The following is a 19,904-nucleotide window of genomic DNA, read 5'->3' as shown; positions in this document are numbered from 1 at the left end:
TCCTCAAAACCCACAAACTAAAGAAACTCACCCGAGATGAAATACCTGACCTGAATTGTCCTAAAATTATAAAAGAAATTGAATTCTTACTTAAATTTGTTTTCTGAAAAAGAAATCTTCAGGATCAAATAGTTTCACTGGTAAATTTAAACATTTAAAGAAAAAATTAACTTCAATTCCCAGAAAACAGAAGAGAAGGGCACACTCCCCAAATCATTTGTGAGGCCAAAATTACTCTGATAACAAAACAAGAAAAAGTCAGTACTAAAAAAAACAAACAAACTATAGACCAATATCACTCATGAATACAGATGCAAAACTCCTCAAGAAAGTATTAGCAATTGAATGCAGAAATATAAAGGCTAATACACCATAACCAAGTAGGGCTTATTCTGGGAATGTAAGTAAGGCTGCTTCAATATTTGAAAACCAATCAATGTAATCCATCATATTGACAGTCTAACAAAGGAAAACCACATCACACCAATTGATGCAGAAAAAGCATTTGACAAAATTCACATCAACGCATAGTAAAAAAGTTAAGCAAACTAGAAATAGAAGGGAACTTCTTCAACCTTTTAAAAGGCACCTGCACAAAACCCCACAGCTAACATTAGGTTTAATGGTGAAAGACTGAATGCTTCCTTCCCTTAAGATAGAGGACAAGGCAAGTATGATATTCTTAAAACTTCTATACAATGCTGTACTGAATGAAAGTCCTAGTTACTGCCATAAAACAAAGAAAAGAAGTAAAAGGAATCCATATTGGAGAAGCAGAAACAAAATTGTACTATTTGCAGATAGCATGATTGTCTCTGTATAAAATCCTAAGGAACTCATCAAAATTTTTGTAGATCAGGTGAGTTTAGCAAGTTAATAGAATATAATGTCAACCTATGAAAATCAATGGCATTTTCTAAGCTAGCAATGTACAATTCAAAACTGAAATTTAAATAAATCTACAAAAGTTGCAAAAAATAAAATATTTAGGTATAATTCTAACAAAACATGTACAGGATATATATACTGAAAACTACAAAACGCTGAGAAAGTAAAACAAGAAGACCTGAATAAAAAGACAGACATACTGTGTTCATGAATTGGAAGACTCTACATAATGAGGATGTTAATTATCCCCAATTAAAATGAAAATTCAAGCAGAATTATATATATAATATACATAATTATATACAATACATATTATATATAATTTTATATGTTCTCTGAACAAAGGCAACTTTGTTCTCTGATCATTTTGTAAAAGGACAATCATTGATTTTTCAAGGATTGCCAGCACTTTCTTCTCTAGAAAGGAGATATAAGTGGATAACATCATGAAAGTCCCTTGGGAATTTCTACATGAGAAATGACAAGGTTCTCATTTGATTTGTAAATGTCTCTCAGGCAAAGTTAAAAATACACAAGTACCAGTGGAAGTTTACTTAGAAAATGCCAATTAATAGTACTGAGAAAGGAAAGAAACATTTTTTTTTTTAAAAAGCAATGGAATAAGAGATAAGGGACCTAGATTGTTGCTTCAATACCCACCCCCTCTCATCTATGTGAACTTGAGCATGTGTCCTCAACCGCTCTAAACCTCAGTTTTCTCATCAGAAAGCAGTGAGAGGCTCGCGTACCACAAAAAACAAACAAACAAACAAACAAAACCCCCACTCTTCCAGTTATTCTATAATTCTATTGGTAATGCTAACGCATGAGGTCACCACGGCACTAATCTCCAGTTAGAAGCATCCACAGTACCAACACTGAATCTTCCTGGTGAACACTATAGCCATCCCAGGATGTGACAACTGAGGTCTGTTAGAATAACCTCCCAGGTATAACTTGTGCTCACTCCTACTAATCTTAATAGCAAATTATATCAGTGTTTTGAAAGACTCCACTATGGCTCTGTCTGTATATAAAGCTAATTTTGTAAAATTCAGTTTGTGTGTCTTAGTTATGTTCTTACAACATACGTTATATGTATGTATGTATATATTTATATGTGTACACATTTGTCTTATATCCTGACACCAAACAACCAATCTGACAAAAAAAAAGTACATCTTCAGACCAGTAATTCTGTCATAAAAAGTAAAATAAAATGTGTTTCTAAAATATAACAGATACAAATTTTAATTGAATTATAATTATATTTATGAAAATTGTAAACCATCATGGGCCCTCCAAAAAAGAGCTTGTTATTGAAAGAACACCTCCCTCCAGAAATGTTTTTCCTAAAATCTAGTCTATGCACTGGTCTCTAGGATGTGAAAATATAATCCCGTGATGAAGCTCTGCGTCTTCTTCTGATACTACTTAAATGCTTCACATGTTTGGCCAGTGATGTACCTAGTATATCTAAAATAAAAATAAGAAACGAACACCAAAGTAACTAGTCTTATTTTTATAGAGCTGCCTCTATTCTTCTCCAAGTAGGAAAGGCCCTGAATCCTACAAGAATAAGGAATGATTTTAATTAAGGCATCTTGTAAACTCTTCCTGCATGTTCTTTGATATAAACACTCCTTCACATTTCCTCAAATATTCCATTAGAAAATGTGGCTCCTATGCCCACTTACAGCCCACTGTAACTACTGTGGGTGACCCTCAATTCTTCCTATTTATCCCTTCCAATCAAAGTTGAGCTGCACAGTGGAGAACTCTATCTGGGAGTCACAGAATGGAAAAATGTGTGTCTGCCATGCGCTGGTGGCAAAATTACAATGAAAAGAGTTTCATGTTTCCTGGGTTTTGCCCAGCTTTAATAGCATTATATTTCATCTGATAAATGTATTACAGAGTGAAACTTAATACACTTAGGACAGCACTCTTTGGGGCAGCGTGACTAGACATAAGTCATAAAGGAGAAATGGGTGAAGACCACTGGCCTCGGACCCTGCTGAGTGAGACTTATGTTGGCTCAGACAGAAGCGCCCCAGTTCCTGAAGAACTGAGTTGGAGGATGCCTGGAGGAGAGGCTGACAGGAGTGAATGCTACTATCTCTTAAACTTCACAGCCATTAAGAGAAGACTTCTGTCAAGATATGCCCTCTGGGGAAATGCAGAAGTGGGGAAAAAAACGATCATAGGGTTATAAAGCTGAGAAACACGAGCCTTTGCAGAAATCATAGGAATCGCGTTCCAAGTGCACTTACTGAACAAGGAAGCACCAAGTACATTTGTAAAATCTGATCTTTATGCCTCATTGTTATGCAAACAGTTAAAATATTACTATTTATAAATAGTTACAGGAATTATAAAATATTACCATCATTTTTACAGTAGAGTTCTCCAGATGACTTAAAAGCCTGACTCCACTGCAGGACAAGGAAAAAGAAATATCTATTTTAAGAATAATTCTCGTGGTAGATTAGGAATTATATTAAAATATAGCAAAATGAATATTAGAACATATAAAAAATTACAATATTGTCATAGCAATGATACTACAGAGACATAAAGGCCCGAATATTAGGGCAAGAGGAGGGTGAGGAAGGAGGTCCACAGTGGCCACTTGAAGAGATCCCTGGCCTAGTATCCTTTGCCTGCGTTTAGGGATTTGAGGGGCACTTGGTAGGCCCTTCAGGTCAACACTGCTACTCCATCCTGCCCTAGTCCCTTCATCCATCCCTTGAAATTAATGCCACTGGTCTAAGGTACTGCTTTCTCATGGGTCTTTGGACAAAATGAACATTGGCTAGGGAAAGACCATCCAATTAACAGCTATTTGTATCAGGAGTAGATCAGTGTGTCACATCTCTTCTAAAATACAGCTAGTTGAGGAGAGACCTCTCCTGCAATGGGAAGCAAGAACTACAGACTTTAATCGGGGTGGAGAGGAAGAAGAAAGTAGGAGGTTGAGGTTCAGCCTGAGCACACGGCTCCAGAGGGTGAATGCCAAGACATCAAGGGTAGGGGTGGGCGGTTGCCAGCAGTGAGGGCTGATTTTAGGCTGAAGTATAGGAGACCGGAGGCACCTCTGCTTCAGGCACGGGGCAGGACTGGCCTGGAGGCGTGGACTCTGCACCCGCTGAGAATTTATGGTCGACTCAGCAGAATTTAACACTAGGGAAGGCAGGATGCCTGATCCCCAGAATGCACGTGTGGAAACTCTGATTTCATGAAGCCTATACCCTCCCCTGCCACACACATGCCAAAGGTATGTGGACAGGGCTCTCAAAGTGGAGTTTGCAAACCCTACAATGCACAGGGTTTTCAAGGTGTCCGTGGACATGGAGAGGGTTCAGCATTAGAAGTGGGATATTTGGACTCCTGTTGGATGTTGTGAGATCAGAGTGTTTGTAGAGTGAGACAGCAGAAGGGATGATACTAGAAATCCTACCCAAACCCTAAGACTAAGAGATACTTTACCAGGAAGACGGTTGCCCATGATTGCCGTGCCTCTGGGGGCTATAGGATTTTTTTTCTCTTAGATTCTCCACTTTGGAAAACAGCATTTATTTCCTCCAACACAAACTTGCTAATTATGAGCATTTTTTAATTTATAAGGCAAAGGTTCTACAAGGATTTATTTTAAATGGAGGCATGAAAATCAGATTTTCATGGCAGGCACTCTTCACAAAAGAAGGCTTTAGGGTGATTTTCTTTTTAGTGGGCTGACAGTCAATGTGCACATTTTTTCCTTTTCAAGTATGGAATCTGAAATATAGGAACAACGAAAGTTTTCACATGCTAATATGATAATTCTTACAACTACTAGCCATTGAATGTATTCAGTGTTCCAGCCCCCATGCTGTGGGCCCTTAGGAATTAGCTCTTTAAATCCTTAAACCACCTTACGAGGTAGTTACTATGTTATTAGCCTTTTTTTTTCTGATAAGAAAAGGGACGTACAGAGAATTTAAATAGTAAACAGCAGAGATGGGATTCAAGCCCAGGCAGTCAGATTCTAGAACTTTTTAATTTTTACTATGCTACATGAGTTATAGTGTATTTTTGCTGTTTCTGTAGTACAAGCATGTCATTTCAAACAAACTTTCCATCCTAAAGGGTGAGATGATTATCTTATATAAGGCACTTGGGATAGAGTGTAGCACATCATAGGGACTTAGGAAATAGTCCTTTGTATTTTCCTTCTTTTCTTATAAGGAAATCTATTTGTTTCTTCCCTATAAAATATAATGTTTATCTTGGTAGGAGACCCTTTTATTATATTTTCATAGCTTCAGTTAATGTCCAGATTTAGGAATTACAGAGAGATTTGTGGGGGAGGTGAACTGGGATGGGGGGAGGATGTTAAACTATTTTACTGAGGGGCTTGGTGGGGGGTATTGAGGAAGGGCTGGGAGAATGAGATCTGATGTCTTAGGCTTGGCCAGGCTCTCTCCAGCCTCTCGGTGGCCAAAAGCAATAGGTGGATGTTTTGGAACTTCACAGTCCCTCACAAACCTGCACACGTAGTAAGGCTCACACCAAAGGTAGAGGAAAACTATGCAGATAAGATCAAATTGAAGAAATGATTTGAATCCAGAATCTCTCTCGGGCATGCATGCTTCTCCAGCATTGGCTCAAACACAAAAAGAATGAGAAATTGCTCCAAGATACTAGTTGACCATTTAGCATCTGACCTCTCCCACCCCTAGTCAAATAATACCTAACACTTACATGGCACTTACTAAGACAGCACAGTTTATTTTACATTACATTATCCTGTTTAACACACAACAACCACCCTACAGTTGTATAGTACCTGATCTCCATTTTAAAAAGAGGAAATTGAGACTTGGAAAGATTAAGTTGGCCTAAGTTACAGAGATAGTAAGTGATCACGCCTGGATTTGAGCTGGACCACAATATATGTGCTCTTAACTACTATCTTATTCTGCTAAAAGTCATCTAAAAATATGGCATTTACTCCTTTATTTCAATTTTCTTTTTACTTCTCTGCTTACGCCATTTCATTTTCTTCCAGGGAGAATAAAAACACTGTCTTGAATCAACAAGACCAAGAAGGTGAACTACTTTAACTTAAAACCACATCTTTATATTGATGGATTGATGGCCTTTCAAACTAACTCATCATGATGTTTGGCGTACTTTGTATTCAGCATCTTTCCCACGTAAGTGAAAGTAACCCTAGTGATGGGAGCTGACTCTGTGCAGTTATGGGCATTGCTTCATGTCCCCTCTAGTCTTCATCTGGAACTGGATCAGTACTGCAGTGAAATAGCTGTAGAGTCTTATTCTATACATGTTGCTGTACAGGCCAGTAAACCACTGTGAGACACTCTTACTCTGTGCTCATTTATTGATCTTTTCCAAAGAATCAGTAGTTTAGGGCTGCCTTAAGCCATTCTGCACATTTAAGTCAGCAAATGTACATTGCTTCAGGTCTGAACTAAGACAGAAAATAATTCATATCCCCACTGAACTTGGCATCTACTTCAGTGCAATTAGACATATTGATCTAGACGTATTGCTTCACGTAAACAATTAGTTTTGTTTTGTTGTTGGTCCATGTGGCTGCAATTTTAATGGATATCAACATCTTAATAAATTGAAGTCAAATGAGATTTGATTATGAGAAAAGTCTACATAGCCATTATGAATAAAAATTTAAATGGAAAGTGCTCATATTCATAATATAAATTTGCTAATTGTCATTCTGTGGCAAGTATCATCTCAATAATAGACACAGTTATATTATTTGGTCAATAAGCATTAGGAAATTTGATCTTAAAATAACGTATTACCATTAAATTTTTTCAGGCTATTAAAATCCCTTTTGTTGGGAAACATCAGTGCTACTCTAAGTGTGTCAGCATTTGTCTAAGTACTTTGAAGATGAAGAATGCACTCATGGCCAAGTGGGATCTTTCAAAATCATCTTTTAAAGGGAAAAATGGCTTTCTCTACCTTTTGAATCAGACTTTACAGACACCTTTTAAGAGATTTAACAATAAACTTACCATGAAACAACATCCATGTTATCATTAATACTAATGTCAATAAATGAGCCTTTGATGTGTGATCCCATCGGCTCATAAAAAGTGACTTTTTCTAATTCGTAAACCAGTCTCCATTCTTCAGGTATAAGCATGGCTCCCATAAAAATTGTTTACGGTTTTATAAAGATTTTGTCTGTATATAAAGAGACAGAAAAAATGTATAAAACCATCCAAATACTCAGAAATTTTCTGTGATCGTTTGGTTTCTGTTTGGGGGAATTAAGGGAGGGCTGGATTATTTTTGGTCTCCGTTTATTGAACCCACTGCCTCACACTCCCACCTGATTTTGAATGTGTAAGTGGTTCATGTTTGTTATTACAAGGTAGCTGATAACCAATCAGTAATCAGAGTCAGGGGTTCTGGGTCCATTCCTTAGTGCAAAACTATCACGCTATGTACCTTACCTAATTATCTGGTCTCTTTAAAATAAAGACATTCATCTCACTCCCATCCTGAAGTAGTACTAGAATATCATATAGGAATGTCTATCTATCTAGGAGGAGTTCAACAAACAACTCCACTACAATAAGCATCATGCCTATAGAACACAAACTTACCTTAAACAGACTATGTTTGAATGAAAGCTTTTCTGCCCCATTTCCACTTCTTTGTAACCAATAAATGTAAATTGGATTGAAAGAGCAGTAGTAAAGTCAATTCTACTCTTTATGATCAAAATGAGATATATTCTGTCAATATAAATTAATCATAATTTATTTTGTCTAATACATCCTGAATATGTTTAGTCATTCATTCAACATTTATTGATGGTGTACTAGATAACAAGCACAGTTCTATGTTATTGGTACATAGAGATAAAAGCTACAATTCTGTTATTGTCCTCAAATTTTTTAAATATTCATGTTCAGTGCACTAATAGAGAAATATACAGGGCCTAAAAGGAAAACCTAGGAAAGCTACTTGAATGAGGTGGGGTGTCACAGGAAGGGTTCTCAAAGTAGGCAATGACCAAGATTTGAAGTTGGAGAAAAAGTTATCTAGAAAAAGAAGCAGAGTTGGGTATTTAAGATAAATAGAACAGTATGTGAAAAGGATGAGAGGCATGGCAAACCAAAAGAAATTTGCTCTTAGTATGATAATAGTGTGCAAAGCAGAACATGATGACAGGAAAGAAAGATGGAGTTAGTAAAAGATTTTCCCAAGCTAATAAGTTTAGGTTTATTCTAAGAGAAAAGGAAATAGCTGTATTAGAGAATCTTATAAAGAAAGAATGTGATCGGGTATGCTTTTTCAAGTTTTACCTCTGATATCATTATGAAGGATGGATTTGATGGTAGGTTATTGTGAAATACTATATGAGAAATAAGGACCTAGCACAAGGCAGTGATGTGGACACGGAAAGTGGAGAACAGTTGGTGAGTAGACTTGGTGACCTTTTGGAAGAAAACAGCAAAGGTAGGGTACAAATTGCGAACTTTCAAAGACGTGAACGTGCCCCTGTATGCCAGCTGTTGTATTGTACTACTGTACTTTTCAAGGTACTGTACTGTAAAATTTTAAATGTCTTCTTTATTTTTTGTGTTTGTTTTTTATGTATTATTTGTGTGAAAAGTATTATAAACTTATTACAGGACAGTACTATAAACCTATTTCAGTACAGTACTATATAGCCGATTGTGTTAGTTGGGTACCTAGGCTAACTTTGTGGAACTTTCGAACAAATTGGACTTACTAACATGCTCTCGGAATGGAACTCGTTCATATGTAGGGGACTTACTGTATACATATACCTATGCCTCAAATGCCAAAGAAGTAGACAGGTTTGTCCTAGTGCCTTAAACCCTGCTTGTAAATTAGCTGTATGAATCCTTTCATATAACTATAGCCATTCCCATATGTACAAAGCATTTCACTAAGAAGTAAAAATATAGCCAACCAGCAAGGCATTGGGCTGTATAGCATCTGGCAATCAGTTGGAAGGACTTTGCCACTGAGTTTATAAGTAGTTCAAGCTCACCCCCAGTTGCCCTTCAATTCCCAAAGTAGCAAAGTCTGTTTGAGATGGTATGTCCCCTGGGCATGTGAGACTCCTGGGGAGCAACTTGAGTTTTGGATAAATGAGCTCTGCTGAAGTTCATGCTGGAAGTGGCTAAGCTGACAAGGTGACTTGCATGAGTGCCAAGAAGAAACTAAATGCAAAAAGAGGAGACCAGAAATATTACTGTGTTGTTTTTATTTATTCAATGTATTTATTTAATCTTTAGGAGTTTTATGCCAGGCACTACTCCCCACCCCCAGTGCTAGGCTGGGCAGAATCTGCAGTAGAAACAGCAGTAAACAAAACAGACCTCTGCCTTCAAGTTACTTATATTTTAATGGGGAGAGGGGGAACCATATTAACAATATAAATAAGTAAAATATTTGGCATGATAGATGGTGAAAGACCTCTGGTAAAAAAAAGTAAAGCAGGAGCAACACTATTTACAACAGCCAAGACATGGAAACAACCTAAATGCCCATCAACAGATGAATAGATAAAGAAGATGTGGTATATATACATATACAATGGAATATCACTCAGCCATGAAAAAGAATGATATAATGCCATTTGCAGCAACATGAATGGACCTAGAAATTACCATACTAAGTGAAGTAAGTCAGAAAGAGAAAGACAAACACCATATGATATCACTTATATGTGGAATCTTAAACACGACACAAATGAACACATCTACAAAACAGAAACAGATTCACAGACATAGAGAACAGACTGGTGGTTGCCAAGGGGGAGAGGGGCGGGGGAGGGAAGGACTGGGAGTGTGGGATGAGCAGATGTAAACTATTGTATATAGAATGGATAAACAACTAGGTCCTACTGTATAGCACAGGGAACTATATTCAATATCCTGTGATAAACCAGAATGGAAAAGAATATGAAAAAGAATATATATGCATAATTGAGTCACTTTGCTGTACAGCAGAAATTAACACAACATTGTAAATCGACTATTCTTCATAAAATTAATTTAAAAAGTAAAGCAGGGAAGGGGTATCAGAGGGTTTTTGGGGGGTGGGATATGAAATATTAATTAGGATAGCCAGTGAGGGCTTCACTGAGAAAGTAACCCTTGAGCAAAGACCTAAAATTGAGGGATTAAGCCATGGAAATACAGAGAAAGGATAGTTCAGGCAAAGAAATAAAGAAAACTTTTTTGGGAGGTGGGCAAGTGCCTGGCATCTTCTTGGAATAGGAAGGAGACTACTGTAGCTGGAGAGAGACAAAAAAGAGGAAAGCAGTGAGAGATATCAGAGAGGTAATGGTTGGATAGAACAGAGTAGAACTTGGGCCAGGGTAAGGACTTCGTTGAGTGATTTTCAACAGGAAAAACCAATTTGGGAGTTCTAAGGGACTCTTCTTTGAGGAAAAGACATCTTAGAACATATTTTCCTATCCGTCTACCCTTTCTTTTGAGGGTGATGTTTCTGCAAATGACTTCCCTGATCCTCTTGATCCCATAGGAACTCTTCCCTCTTAAAGACTAGAGAAACTGACTATGCACTTCTCTGAGAATGAAGAGGCATCTTCAGAAGATATACTGAAGGTAGTCTCTGTGCCATCCAGAAAGGCCAATAGTAAGAACAATGTAGAAATTTGAAAGAACCTTTTCCAGAGCCTGATGAGAGAGTAATCCATTGACATCAGCTTCTATGTCTTATTAGCTATTCAATAGGAAAAAGAAAGCTTTCACATGATAATTTTCAAGATATTCACTCCTTTGCAACTACAATACTACCCAATAAATATCATCTCCTGAAACAGAATATAGTTCTTTGGGAAAAGAAAGAGAAGAAACACTGAAGAAAAGCTATCTATGGCTCTTCCACATAATATTTTTGCCATCCATATTATTGGGTAGCTTTTAGCTGCCTTCTTGTATATTCCTGAAGTGGTCTTTTCAACAGAAGTTGATACATTATGTTGGTTCACAGAAAGGTAAAGAATGGGATGGGCAGAAGACCTAAACAGACATTTCTCCAAAGAAGATATACAGATTGCCAACAAACACATGAAAGAATGCTCAACATCATTAATCATTAGAGAAATGCAAATCAAAACTACAATGAGATATCATCTCACACCAGTCAGAATGGCCACCATCAAAAAATCTAGAAACAATAAATGCTGGAGAGGGTGCGGAGAAAAGAGAACACTCTTGCACTGTTGGTGGGAATGTAAATTAATACAGACACTATGGAAAACAGTATGGAGGTTCCTTAAAAAACTACAAATAGAATTACCATATGCCTCAGCAATCCCACTACTGGGCATATACCCTAAGAAAACCATAATTCAAAAAGAGTCATGTACCAAAATGTTCATTGCAGCTCTATTTACAATAGCCAGGACATGGAAGCAACCTAAGTGTCCCTCGACAGATGAATGGATAAAGAAGATGTGGCACATATATACAATGGAATATTACTCAGCCATAAAAAGTAACGAAACTGAGTTATTTGTAGCGAGGTGGATAGACCTAGAGTCTGTCATACAGAGTGAAGTAAGTCAGAAAGAGAAAAACAAATACTGTATGCTAACACATATATATGGAATCTAAGGGAAAAAAAAGGTCATGAAGAACCTAGGGGTAAGACAGGAATAAAGACACAGACCTACTAGAGAATGGACTTGAGGATATGGGGAGGGGGAAGGGTAAGCTGTGACAAAGTGAGAGAGTGGCATGGACGTATATACACTACCAAACGTAAAATAGCTAGCTAGTGGGAAGCAGCCGCATAGCACAGGGAGATCAGCTCAGTGCTTTGTGACCACCTAGAGGGGTGGGATAGGGAGGGTGGGAGGGAGGGAGATGCAAGAGGGAAGAGATATGGGAACATATGTATATGTATAACTGATTCACTTTGTTATAAAGCAGAAACTAACACACCATTGTAAAACAATTATACTCCAATAAAGATGTTAAAAAAAAAAAAAGAATGGGGACAGTTAGTGAAAAAGAATCTGGCACCACTATCTCAATGGTGGCCTCAACTGTCAGAAACAGTGTAGGATTTTATATAGTGTGCAATCACAGGCCTGGAAACATAGGTTTTTTACCCTGGCTATACTGTTAATTGGCACTTTAAAGTAATTACCAGCTATCATTTACTGGATCATAGTTTTCTCACCTGTACACTAAGCAGTTAGATGGACAATAATTAACACTTTTCTTGTTAAAGACATCTATGAAAATCAGCCGCCATAGATAAGAGTTGAGTCCAGGTTCTCTAACAAGTTCCATGCTCAGTAATTCGTTAAGGTTATCTTACCCAGAGATGTTAATTACACAGCATTGTACCCGCTCTTCCCCTTTTTGTTCCCACAGACATTACAAACAGATACAATACTTTCCACTGTTAAGGCAATCAGAACTCAGGGTTGGTCAGAATTTTTTTTTTTAATTTTTTTTTTTTTTTTGCATAGTGACTCAGGAGATCATGACCAAATAATTAGAGATGACGCTCAAGCTGAAAACAGTTTGCTACTTATCATTAGGAGAATGACAATTGAAGTCAACAGTTCCTAGTATAGCTACAAAGAGCACTCACATCCTGGCAGCCAATTTCTCCCATCCCAAAAGGGGTGTAACCTGTCATCAGTTCCACCAGTATAAAGTAGTTGCTGGTACCCTGGACATAACCAAAATGGATCAATTAGCTTTTCAGCCAAAGAGGCCTGACTCTATAGAATTCATTTCCCTTCTTTATAAAGCTCACTTCTCTCCTGAGAGGAAAACCTTCTGCAAGAGAAGCCAAATCAGACATTCAACAAGTAGAGACAATCACTGACTTCTTGATCTTTGCCCTCCCACTTACTCATTTTCTTATTACCCAAATCTACAGGAGCTGAGATCAAGAAATCTGGTTTGTCTCAGTTCTAATGAAAAGTCCTAACAATGTTATTTAGATAACTGTGATGAATTTTAATCTGATGACAGCTTGTGACCCACAAATTGCTGTTTAAATTAAAATGCATTCAAAATGAAACTGGCAAGACAACCACAATATTAAACTTGCAATCTGCTGTGAAAAAACACCTATCAAAAGCACTACATTAAATATGAATATAATTAATTTCTATACAGCATCTTGCAATTGAAATCTGAAGATAGTCTTCAATGCATTGCCTTATTAAATTCAAATTGATTAAATAGTCTTTTTTTTTTTTTGCAAATTAAGAAGTCAAAGTAGAGTTGGACTGGTTTGTCTTTGGTAATATACCCTTTTGGCAGAACTCCATGTATAATCTAGGGCTACAGATGCCTAGGTTTCTCCTTTAATGAACAAAAGTCTTCTATTTCCTCATGCCAAATATTCATCTACAATAAATTTAGAAATGTTTTCCACCTGCTTAGTTTTAAGTTTATCTATAGCTTTTATAGCTTTTAAGCTATAATTACTCAAGATATATTAAATGTTATCTTTAGAAATGTTATATATTAGCTTTAAAAATAACGACACTAAAATTTTTCATAGATCAGCTAAATTGATAGGAATTGAGGATTTTTCAGTAACAGATGTTTCTATCAGTGCTACAATAAAACAATAACGTAAATAAACCTCAACCCAATGTGTATATTTTCATCCTATATTTCAACATTAAAGAACTGTATGTGGTAATGAAAGTATTCACTATAACTGTTTGCAAATAATTTAATAACCAAGTCATAGCTATTTCTTAGTTTTCAAAAAGTGTCAAAGAACTCCTGAAAATTCCACAATATAACATCATAATTATACAATTAACATGGGTACTTAATTATAGCCAGAATGTCCCTAACCATTACTTGTTCAAGAGATTCACAATATGTTAAAATAGTATTAGCTAGAAATAAGGAAGTACCATATTTCACTCTCATTATCACCCACATAGAAAAGGACTCACCCACACTCTTTTTAAAAGATAATACAAAAATTGTAATTTTGCAACCATTATTTTTATTCATTACCCCTGGAATGTAGTACATACTCTATAAATGTTGGTTGAAAGAATGAATGAACGTCTGTGGTTGGATAACAGGCAAACTCTAGGAAAATACCTAGTCCTTGATTGCTACAGGGATACTGCATGGACAACTGCTGTCGCAGCACGGTTCCTAAAATCTCTCTGCCATATTCTATTTTGGTTCACGTGTGTGTAAAAATGATAAAGGATTCAGTCCAGCAAGTCCTTGCATTACATAGAGGCTGCATGTATCCAAAAAGCAGGGTCTGTAGCAACATCGCATATAAAATTCCCCAGGTACTTCCTAAGGTTTGCTTCCATACAAAACCTGACACTGGTATCAAATATGTTTATATTTGGGAATTAGTCTCACTGTCACTCCTGGCTAGACCTCATCAAATCTGTCCCAGGGACAGTGCCGACCCCGGGGTTGTCAGCTTTGAAACTGTGATTGGGTTTCTGTCTAGTGCCCTCGCAATCTGACCATGATGCTGAAAGAGAAGAGAGGGTCTTATTTTAAATCTTTCGTTCCTCTCATTGGTTTAGAAAATTCGACTGACAAGAGCAGGGGCCAAAGGAGCCTGAAGCGGCATCATTAATGCGAACCATGTATTTCGATCTTTGCGGAGGAGATGTGGTCCATCAGGTTACAGCCAGTGCACCCCTGTGAGCTCTCGCTAAACCAAGAGACCTTACGGATGTAGCCGCTGCAGTAGAAAAGGTTACATTCAGTAGGATGTCTTGTCTGCCTCCTGAAAAACTGACAGTCAAGTGCAGAGCCTAGAAACAAAATCTGGGAGTCTACATGGAGGGGAGGGGTGGAGCAAGCCAACCTCTATTCGTACTGCAAATGTTCATACGAGGTAAGGAAAAATCAAGAGCTGATTTTAGCTTTAAGTTTTCGGCCGCAGTCTTCCAACAGGTGCATGACTCCCTCACCGCTTTCCTGTCAGCACTGTCCTGCTTTGCCTTCCTAAGGCTTTCTTCGCGAAGCAGGCTTTTCCTACAGCCCTCAAGCATGTGCAGTCTCCCAGCGCATCCACATCTCTGGCTCTATGCCCGGCAACCCCTTACCTGCAGCGTGAAGAAGCAGGCACAGCGCAGGGAAGCCAACCGCCCTCCGCATACTGTTTGCATTGAGAGGTGGAGGAGAAACTCAGCCACGCCGCCACTTCAGGCAAAGTGTTATTGGAAAGAGCCCCCGCCGATGGTCCTCTGGTCTCCGGGATTCATTCGCAGGTCCTCGGCTCGGGCTGGCAGAGCCGTGTGTGGCGCCCACAGAAGGAAGCACCAGCTTCGCCTCCTTAAGAGAGGAGAGGAAGAGGAGTAGGATGCGGCGGCGAGCTGGGCGGCGCAGGGCGGGGACCGACGCCCTGGGAGCCGCTACTGCTCGGCCTTCTGGAAGCTCCGCAGGCGCGGAGGGGAAGGCGCGGGGGGGCGGGGCGCACTCCCGCGCCAGCCCTGGAGCCCGGGGCCAGCGCAGCGCGAGCAGCAGCTCCGCCGCGCCGCGGCTACTGAGCATGCCCAGCGCTGGCCCTCGCGCCGCACGCACGGGAGTTTCAAAGTGAAATTCCATTTCTCCGGGTCTTAGCTGCGGCTGCGAGGGGAGCAGGCTCCACCGCGGGGCGCGGGCGGGGCGGGGAGAAGCATCTTGGGACGGTTGTCAGGGGTACAGCATCTGTCCAAAACGTGGGGGTGGGACTAGATGAAGGCCCCATCTGAGGAACCAGAGGAGAGAGCCTAAGAAAGTGTCAACCCCTACACCCACCCTGCTCCTTCCCCAAATCTCGGTTTACACGTGGACAGAGCTCATTGCTAGCAGTTGACGCTTCCTGGGCCGCAGATTGCCCAGCTTCTCCAGGCTGCCTATGGGAATAGAGTACAGGTGTCTTCCGCTAATCAGGATTGCCAGGGGGAGCGGTCATGGGGCAGCCTGCTGGGTGTAAGCAGTAAACGTGCATCCTGGGGGTGCCTTCTTTCCAACACGGTCCCTTTTCTCTTTCGCCTGTCTCCAGCGCGGTCCCTGTTTTTAAACTTTCTCAAGCTCAAAGTCAATGACCATAGTGACAGAAGTGGGATATATCCATGTAATTGAAGAGAAGAAGGCACCTTTTTGTTTTTTGGAGATAATTATCTTCAGTCTCCATTTTTACTTTCTAAGGGGAAAGATAATAGAATCACCTCTGTAACTGGTCTCCTGCCGTGCAGCTCTGCGTCTCTAGGGAGTCTGCAACAGGCTAATACAGGTGTTCCTCCCCCCTCATCTGTGACATTGGAGTGTGGAGATGCTTCTGTTACTCCAGTGGCTAATTACTCCTAGTCATGAAGTCCCTTGGCCAGACTTTCTCCATTAACTATCCCAGCAACTCTTTTCTGCCTCTGTGTCTTCATGGGATGCTATTGCCCCTTCCCCAGTTGCTCCCACTTGCTTCAGTACCACATTAAAGTTTAAAAAGGTCTAACCTTGATCTCACTTTTCCAGAAAGCCCTGGGCTAACTCCAGATTACAATATTTCTCTTCCACACTTGAATGTATAGACAACATTTGCTAAGCATTGCCTCACAACACAGCCCAAGGCTCCCTAGGAACTTCTGCATCTTTGTATTACTTAAATTGAACACAGTGGTTCTAGGTAAATAAGAGGTAGGAGTAAGTGCTTGTTGAATTGAACTGCATATCTCATTCAATGCTTTCTTCCTCCATCCTCTGTGAATTGGGACAACTAATGGGAAACATGCTACCCACAAGAGCTTAAATTAGACAGGATGTCACAGGATCAGAGCCCAGGCAGTATCATTTCCTTTATAATTTATTTTATCTCTAGCATTGAGAGGCAAGGCTAGGAATTACACTCAAATAGTTGAGAGAAGGGGGAGAATGAAATTTATTTTTAATACGTTGACAGGACTTCTATGCTGAAAATAGAGATAAATGCAGCTTTACTACTCCACCTCGTCCACTTCCCCACATGGGTGTGTCACATACCATTTCTGTGGCACTACTGTTTCGCCCAAAACCTCTCTAAGCTGTAACCTCTTTCCCTACTGTAGATTCACTTTTCCCCAGTATCCTCTCCCCACAGCATATATCAGTTTCTAACATACCAAAAGAATTACTTATTACATCTATCATTTATTATCTCTTTCCTTACCCCCCTTCCCACAATGGAATCCAACCTCTACAATGGCAGATATCTTTGACAATTTTTTTTTTTTTTTTTTTTTTTTTTTTTTTTTTTTGCGGTACGTGGGCCTCTCACTGTTGTGGCCTCTCCCGTTGCAGAGCACAGGCTCCGGACGCGCAGGCTCAGCGGCCATGGCTCACGGGCCCAGCCGCTCCGCGGCATGTGGGATCTTCCCGGACCGGGGCACGAACCCGTGTCCCCTGCATCGGCAGGGCGGACTCTCAACCACTGCGCCACCAGGGAAGCCCATCTTTGACAATTTTATTCTCTGATATATGCCAACTGACTAGAACAGTAGTGCCTCACACAAAACAGGTGCTCAAAAAAAGGAATAAATCAAAAGCAATTAGCTGATAAAATTCAATTTGACAATTATCCTGACCCTTTGGAATTCTTACTAAGTAGATATTTAGCTGTGTTTAAAAATTAGAGGAGTAGCCCTTCTCAACTAACATCAGGTACTAGAATTGCGGCAGGGCTGAGAGGTGAAGTGAAATAACTGTAGTCCACTTACAGTGGATGTGCTTCTCTTATTTTCTTCCTCCCTAAAAAAAAAAAAAATTTACCACACTTTCATAGCTCTCCAAGAAGAAAATGCACATACAGTAAAATGAAGAAATGCTGCTATAATGCCCTGAACCCTTTGCTTTCCCACAGATAATCCCAACATTTATTTCGGGGGGGGGGACATTTAAAGTTTCAAATAATATAATTTTTTGTGACTTTGCCAAAAAGCATTCAGCCAGCTATTTATTTTGCCCAGGGGTGCAGGTAGCTGAATTATTAAACTGTGCATGAAAATCCCCTTCACAGCAAAATTCCCAATTTCTAATTCAACTAGATATACTACTAGAATAGTTCAGCATGGTAAAAATAACCTCCAGATGTAATTTTGGTGACTGGATATTAATTATTAATTTACTTGTAAAAGATAAAGGAGCAAAAAAATTCATATTCCTTGGTGAGTTGACCTAATATACCCTCAATAGATTTGATCCCATGACATGTGAAGTCAATGGACAGTAAGTGAATTAGCCCATTAGTGAAAAGTCAATCCCTTATTTCTTTGAGACATATTCTCTGTGAGTCCATAGATGCTGCTTTCCCTTGACCTGTGATCTAACACTAGTGAAGGCAATTTGGTGTTTTAGAGAAGAACCTTGGTTAACAAACTGTGCCAAGGTTTTAAAAAGTTCCAATGTAAAGAAGCATGGAAATTAATATGAGAGAGCCATGCAAATTGGTACTGGCCCACAGAGCTGTGTCCTAAAGGAAATCATTGACATTTTGAAAGAGAAACAGAAAATTAGTCATGTGGACTTTTTCTCCCCACAAAATGCACAGTCTCTGTTTCTTATGAAGTGAGAGTCAGGAAGAATTTATACAGGACAGAAGCCTTTCAGAGCCTGTCCTCAAACCAAATATAACTGCTATGAGCTTCCACATTAACATGTCTATAAATGGATGACAACCATTCATATTGGCCATCTTTCCCCAGGACACTTTAAAGAAATTGGATCCATTGACTGTTAGAGTTTCCTATTTAAGTTATTTGATTATGATGATTATTTAAATATAATGAGAGCTAACACTGTTTAGTGCTTCCTGTGTGCCAGGCTCTGCTCTAAGCATATGGATGTCCCATTTAAACTTTATAACACCCCTACAAGGAGGCATTACCATCATCTCATTTTAGAGATGAGACAATGGAGGTACAGAGAAGTAACTTGCCCCAAATCAAGTAGTAGGTAATCAACCAAAAGGTAAACTGGTAGAGTTAGGATGCACGATCAGATAATTTGATACCAAACCACTGTGATATACTACTGCACATATAATAAACATAAATAGTGACAGTTGTAGGCAGCTCACTAGAATTAGATGAGGGCCAGAGCAGAACACTGACCCTAGACCTGGCAGTAAAGGTCTGGTGAGACACAGCCACAGGAGATGGTCTCCAGAAAGGTGAAGCACTGCTTGTGGCAGTGGACTCCGGGGTGTAGCATCTAGTGAACAAAGACACACAGCTGGCAGAATCACGCTTAGAAGAACGTAAGGAGAAGGATGCTTAAAGTAATGGAGAGCAGGATAGAGGAGTTTATCTCTTTTTTTTTTAATGGCTTGACTTTATTTTTATTATTATTTTTTGGCTGTCACACAGCACAGCTTGTGGGATCTTAGTTCCCTGACCAGGGATCAAACCCGTGCCCTCGGCAATGAAAGTGCGGAGTCTTAACTACTGGACCGCAGGGGAATTCCCAGAGGAGATTATCTCTTCTTGGAGGGTGGCAGCAGAGGTGGGAATGTGTAGCAGGCAAGAAGCTGTTAGTGGAGAACAGTAAATGAGCCGAGCCCAGCTGGATGAGCAAGTTCTAACTGCTCTGCATGAAGAGAGGCTGTGGGATGGTGTGAGCTGGTGCAAGAGACGTGAGACAGTGAAATGACTTCAAGGAACTTACCAAAGTGTACAGGAGCAATAGGTGACAATGCCCAACATGTTACTGAGATCCATAATGTACTTACCCTGCACCATGCTTCACAGAGCGACTTTATCAATCATGAAGTCCCTTTCCTTTTGCCTGAGAGATATCTACAGATAAGAGGGAAAAAGAAGGGCAATAATTTATCTTTACAAATTAAAGAATTGATGTGAATTAAGCTGTATTCAGAGTAGAATGGCCCAGGATCAAACGGAATGAACTGGAAATTCACGGGGGAAGACATGTTCAGATGAGTGGCTTCACCATTAATTTTTAAAAATATTTTTCCTAACCACAAAA

General features: G+C 39.4%; 1 protein-coding gene across 6 annotated transcripts in view; it reads right to left on the bottom strand.

Moving 5' to 3' along the window:
* PTPRR (protein tyrosine phosphatase receptor type R) overlaps positions 1–19,688 on the bottom strand; it is a 259,427-nt gene extending 239,739 nt beyond the window's left edge. For 2 of the 6 annotated variants that reach the window (XM_073789233.1, XM_073789232.1), the window contains exon 1: positions 15,014–15,373. In XM_073789233.1, coding sequence (XP_073645334.1) covers positions 15,014–15,065 — 52 coding nt within the window. In that variant the 5' untranslated portion in view covers positions 15,066–15,373. Of the gene's footprint in view, positions 1–15,013; positions 15,374–19,647 lie in introns of those variants that run through there. The other 4 variants (XM_073789229.1, XM_073789231.1, XM_073789230.1 and 1 more) reach the window with 4 other exon arrangements.
* Positions 19,689–19,904: the final 216 nt, after the last annotated feature.

This window comes from Tursiops truncatus, chromosome 11, assembly GCF_011762595.2.
Source record: "Tursiops truncatus isolate mTurTru1 chromosome 11, mTurTru1.mat.Y, whole genome shotgun sequence".
Taxonomy (NCBI): Eukaryota; Metazoa; Chordata; class Mammalia; order Artiodactyla; family Delphinidae; genus Tursiops; species Tursiops truncatus.
This window is presented reverse-complemented; position numbering and strand designations above follow the sequence as displayed.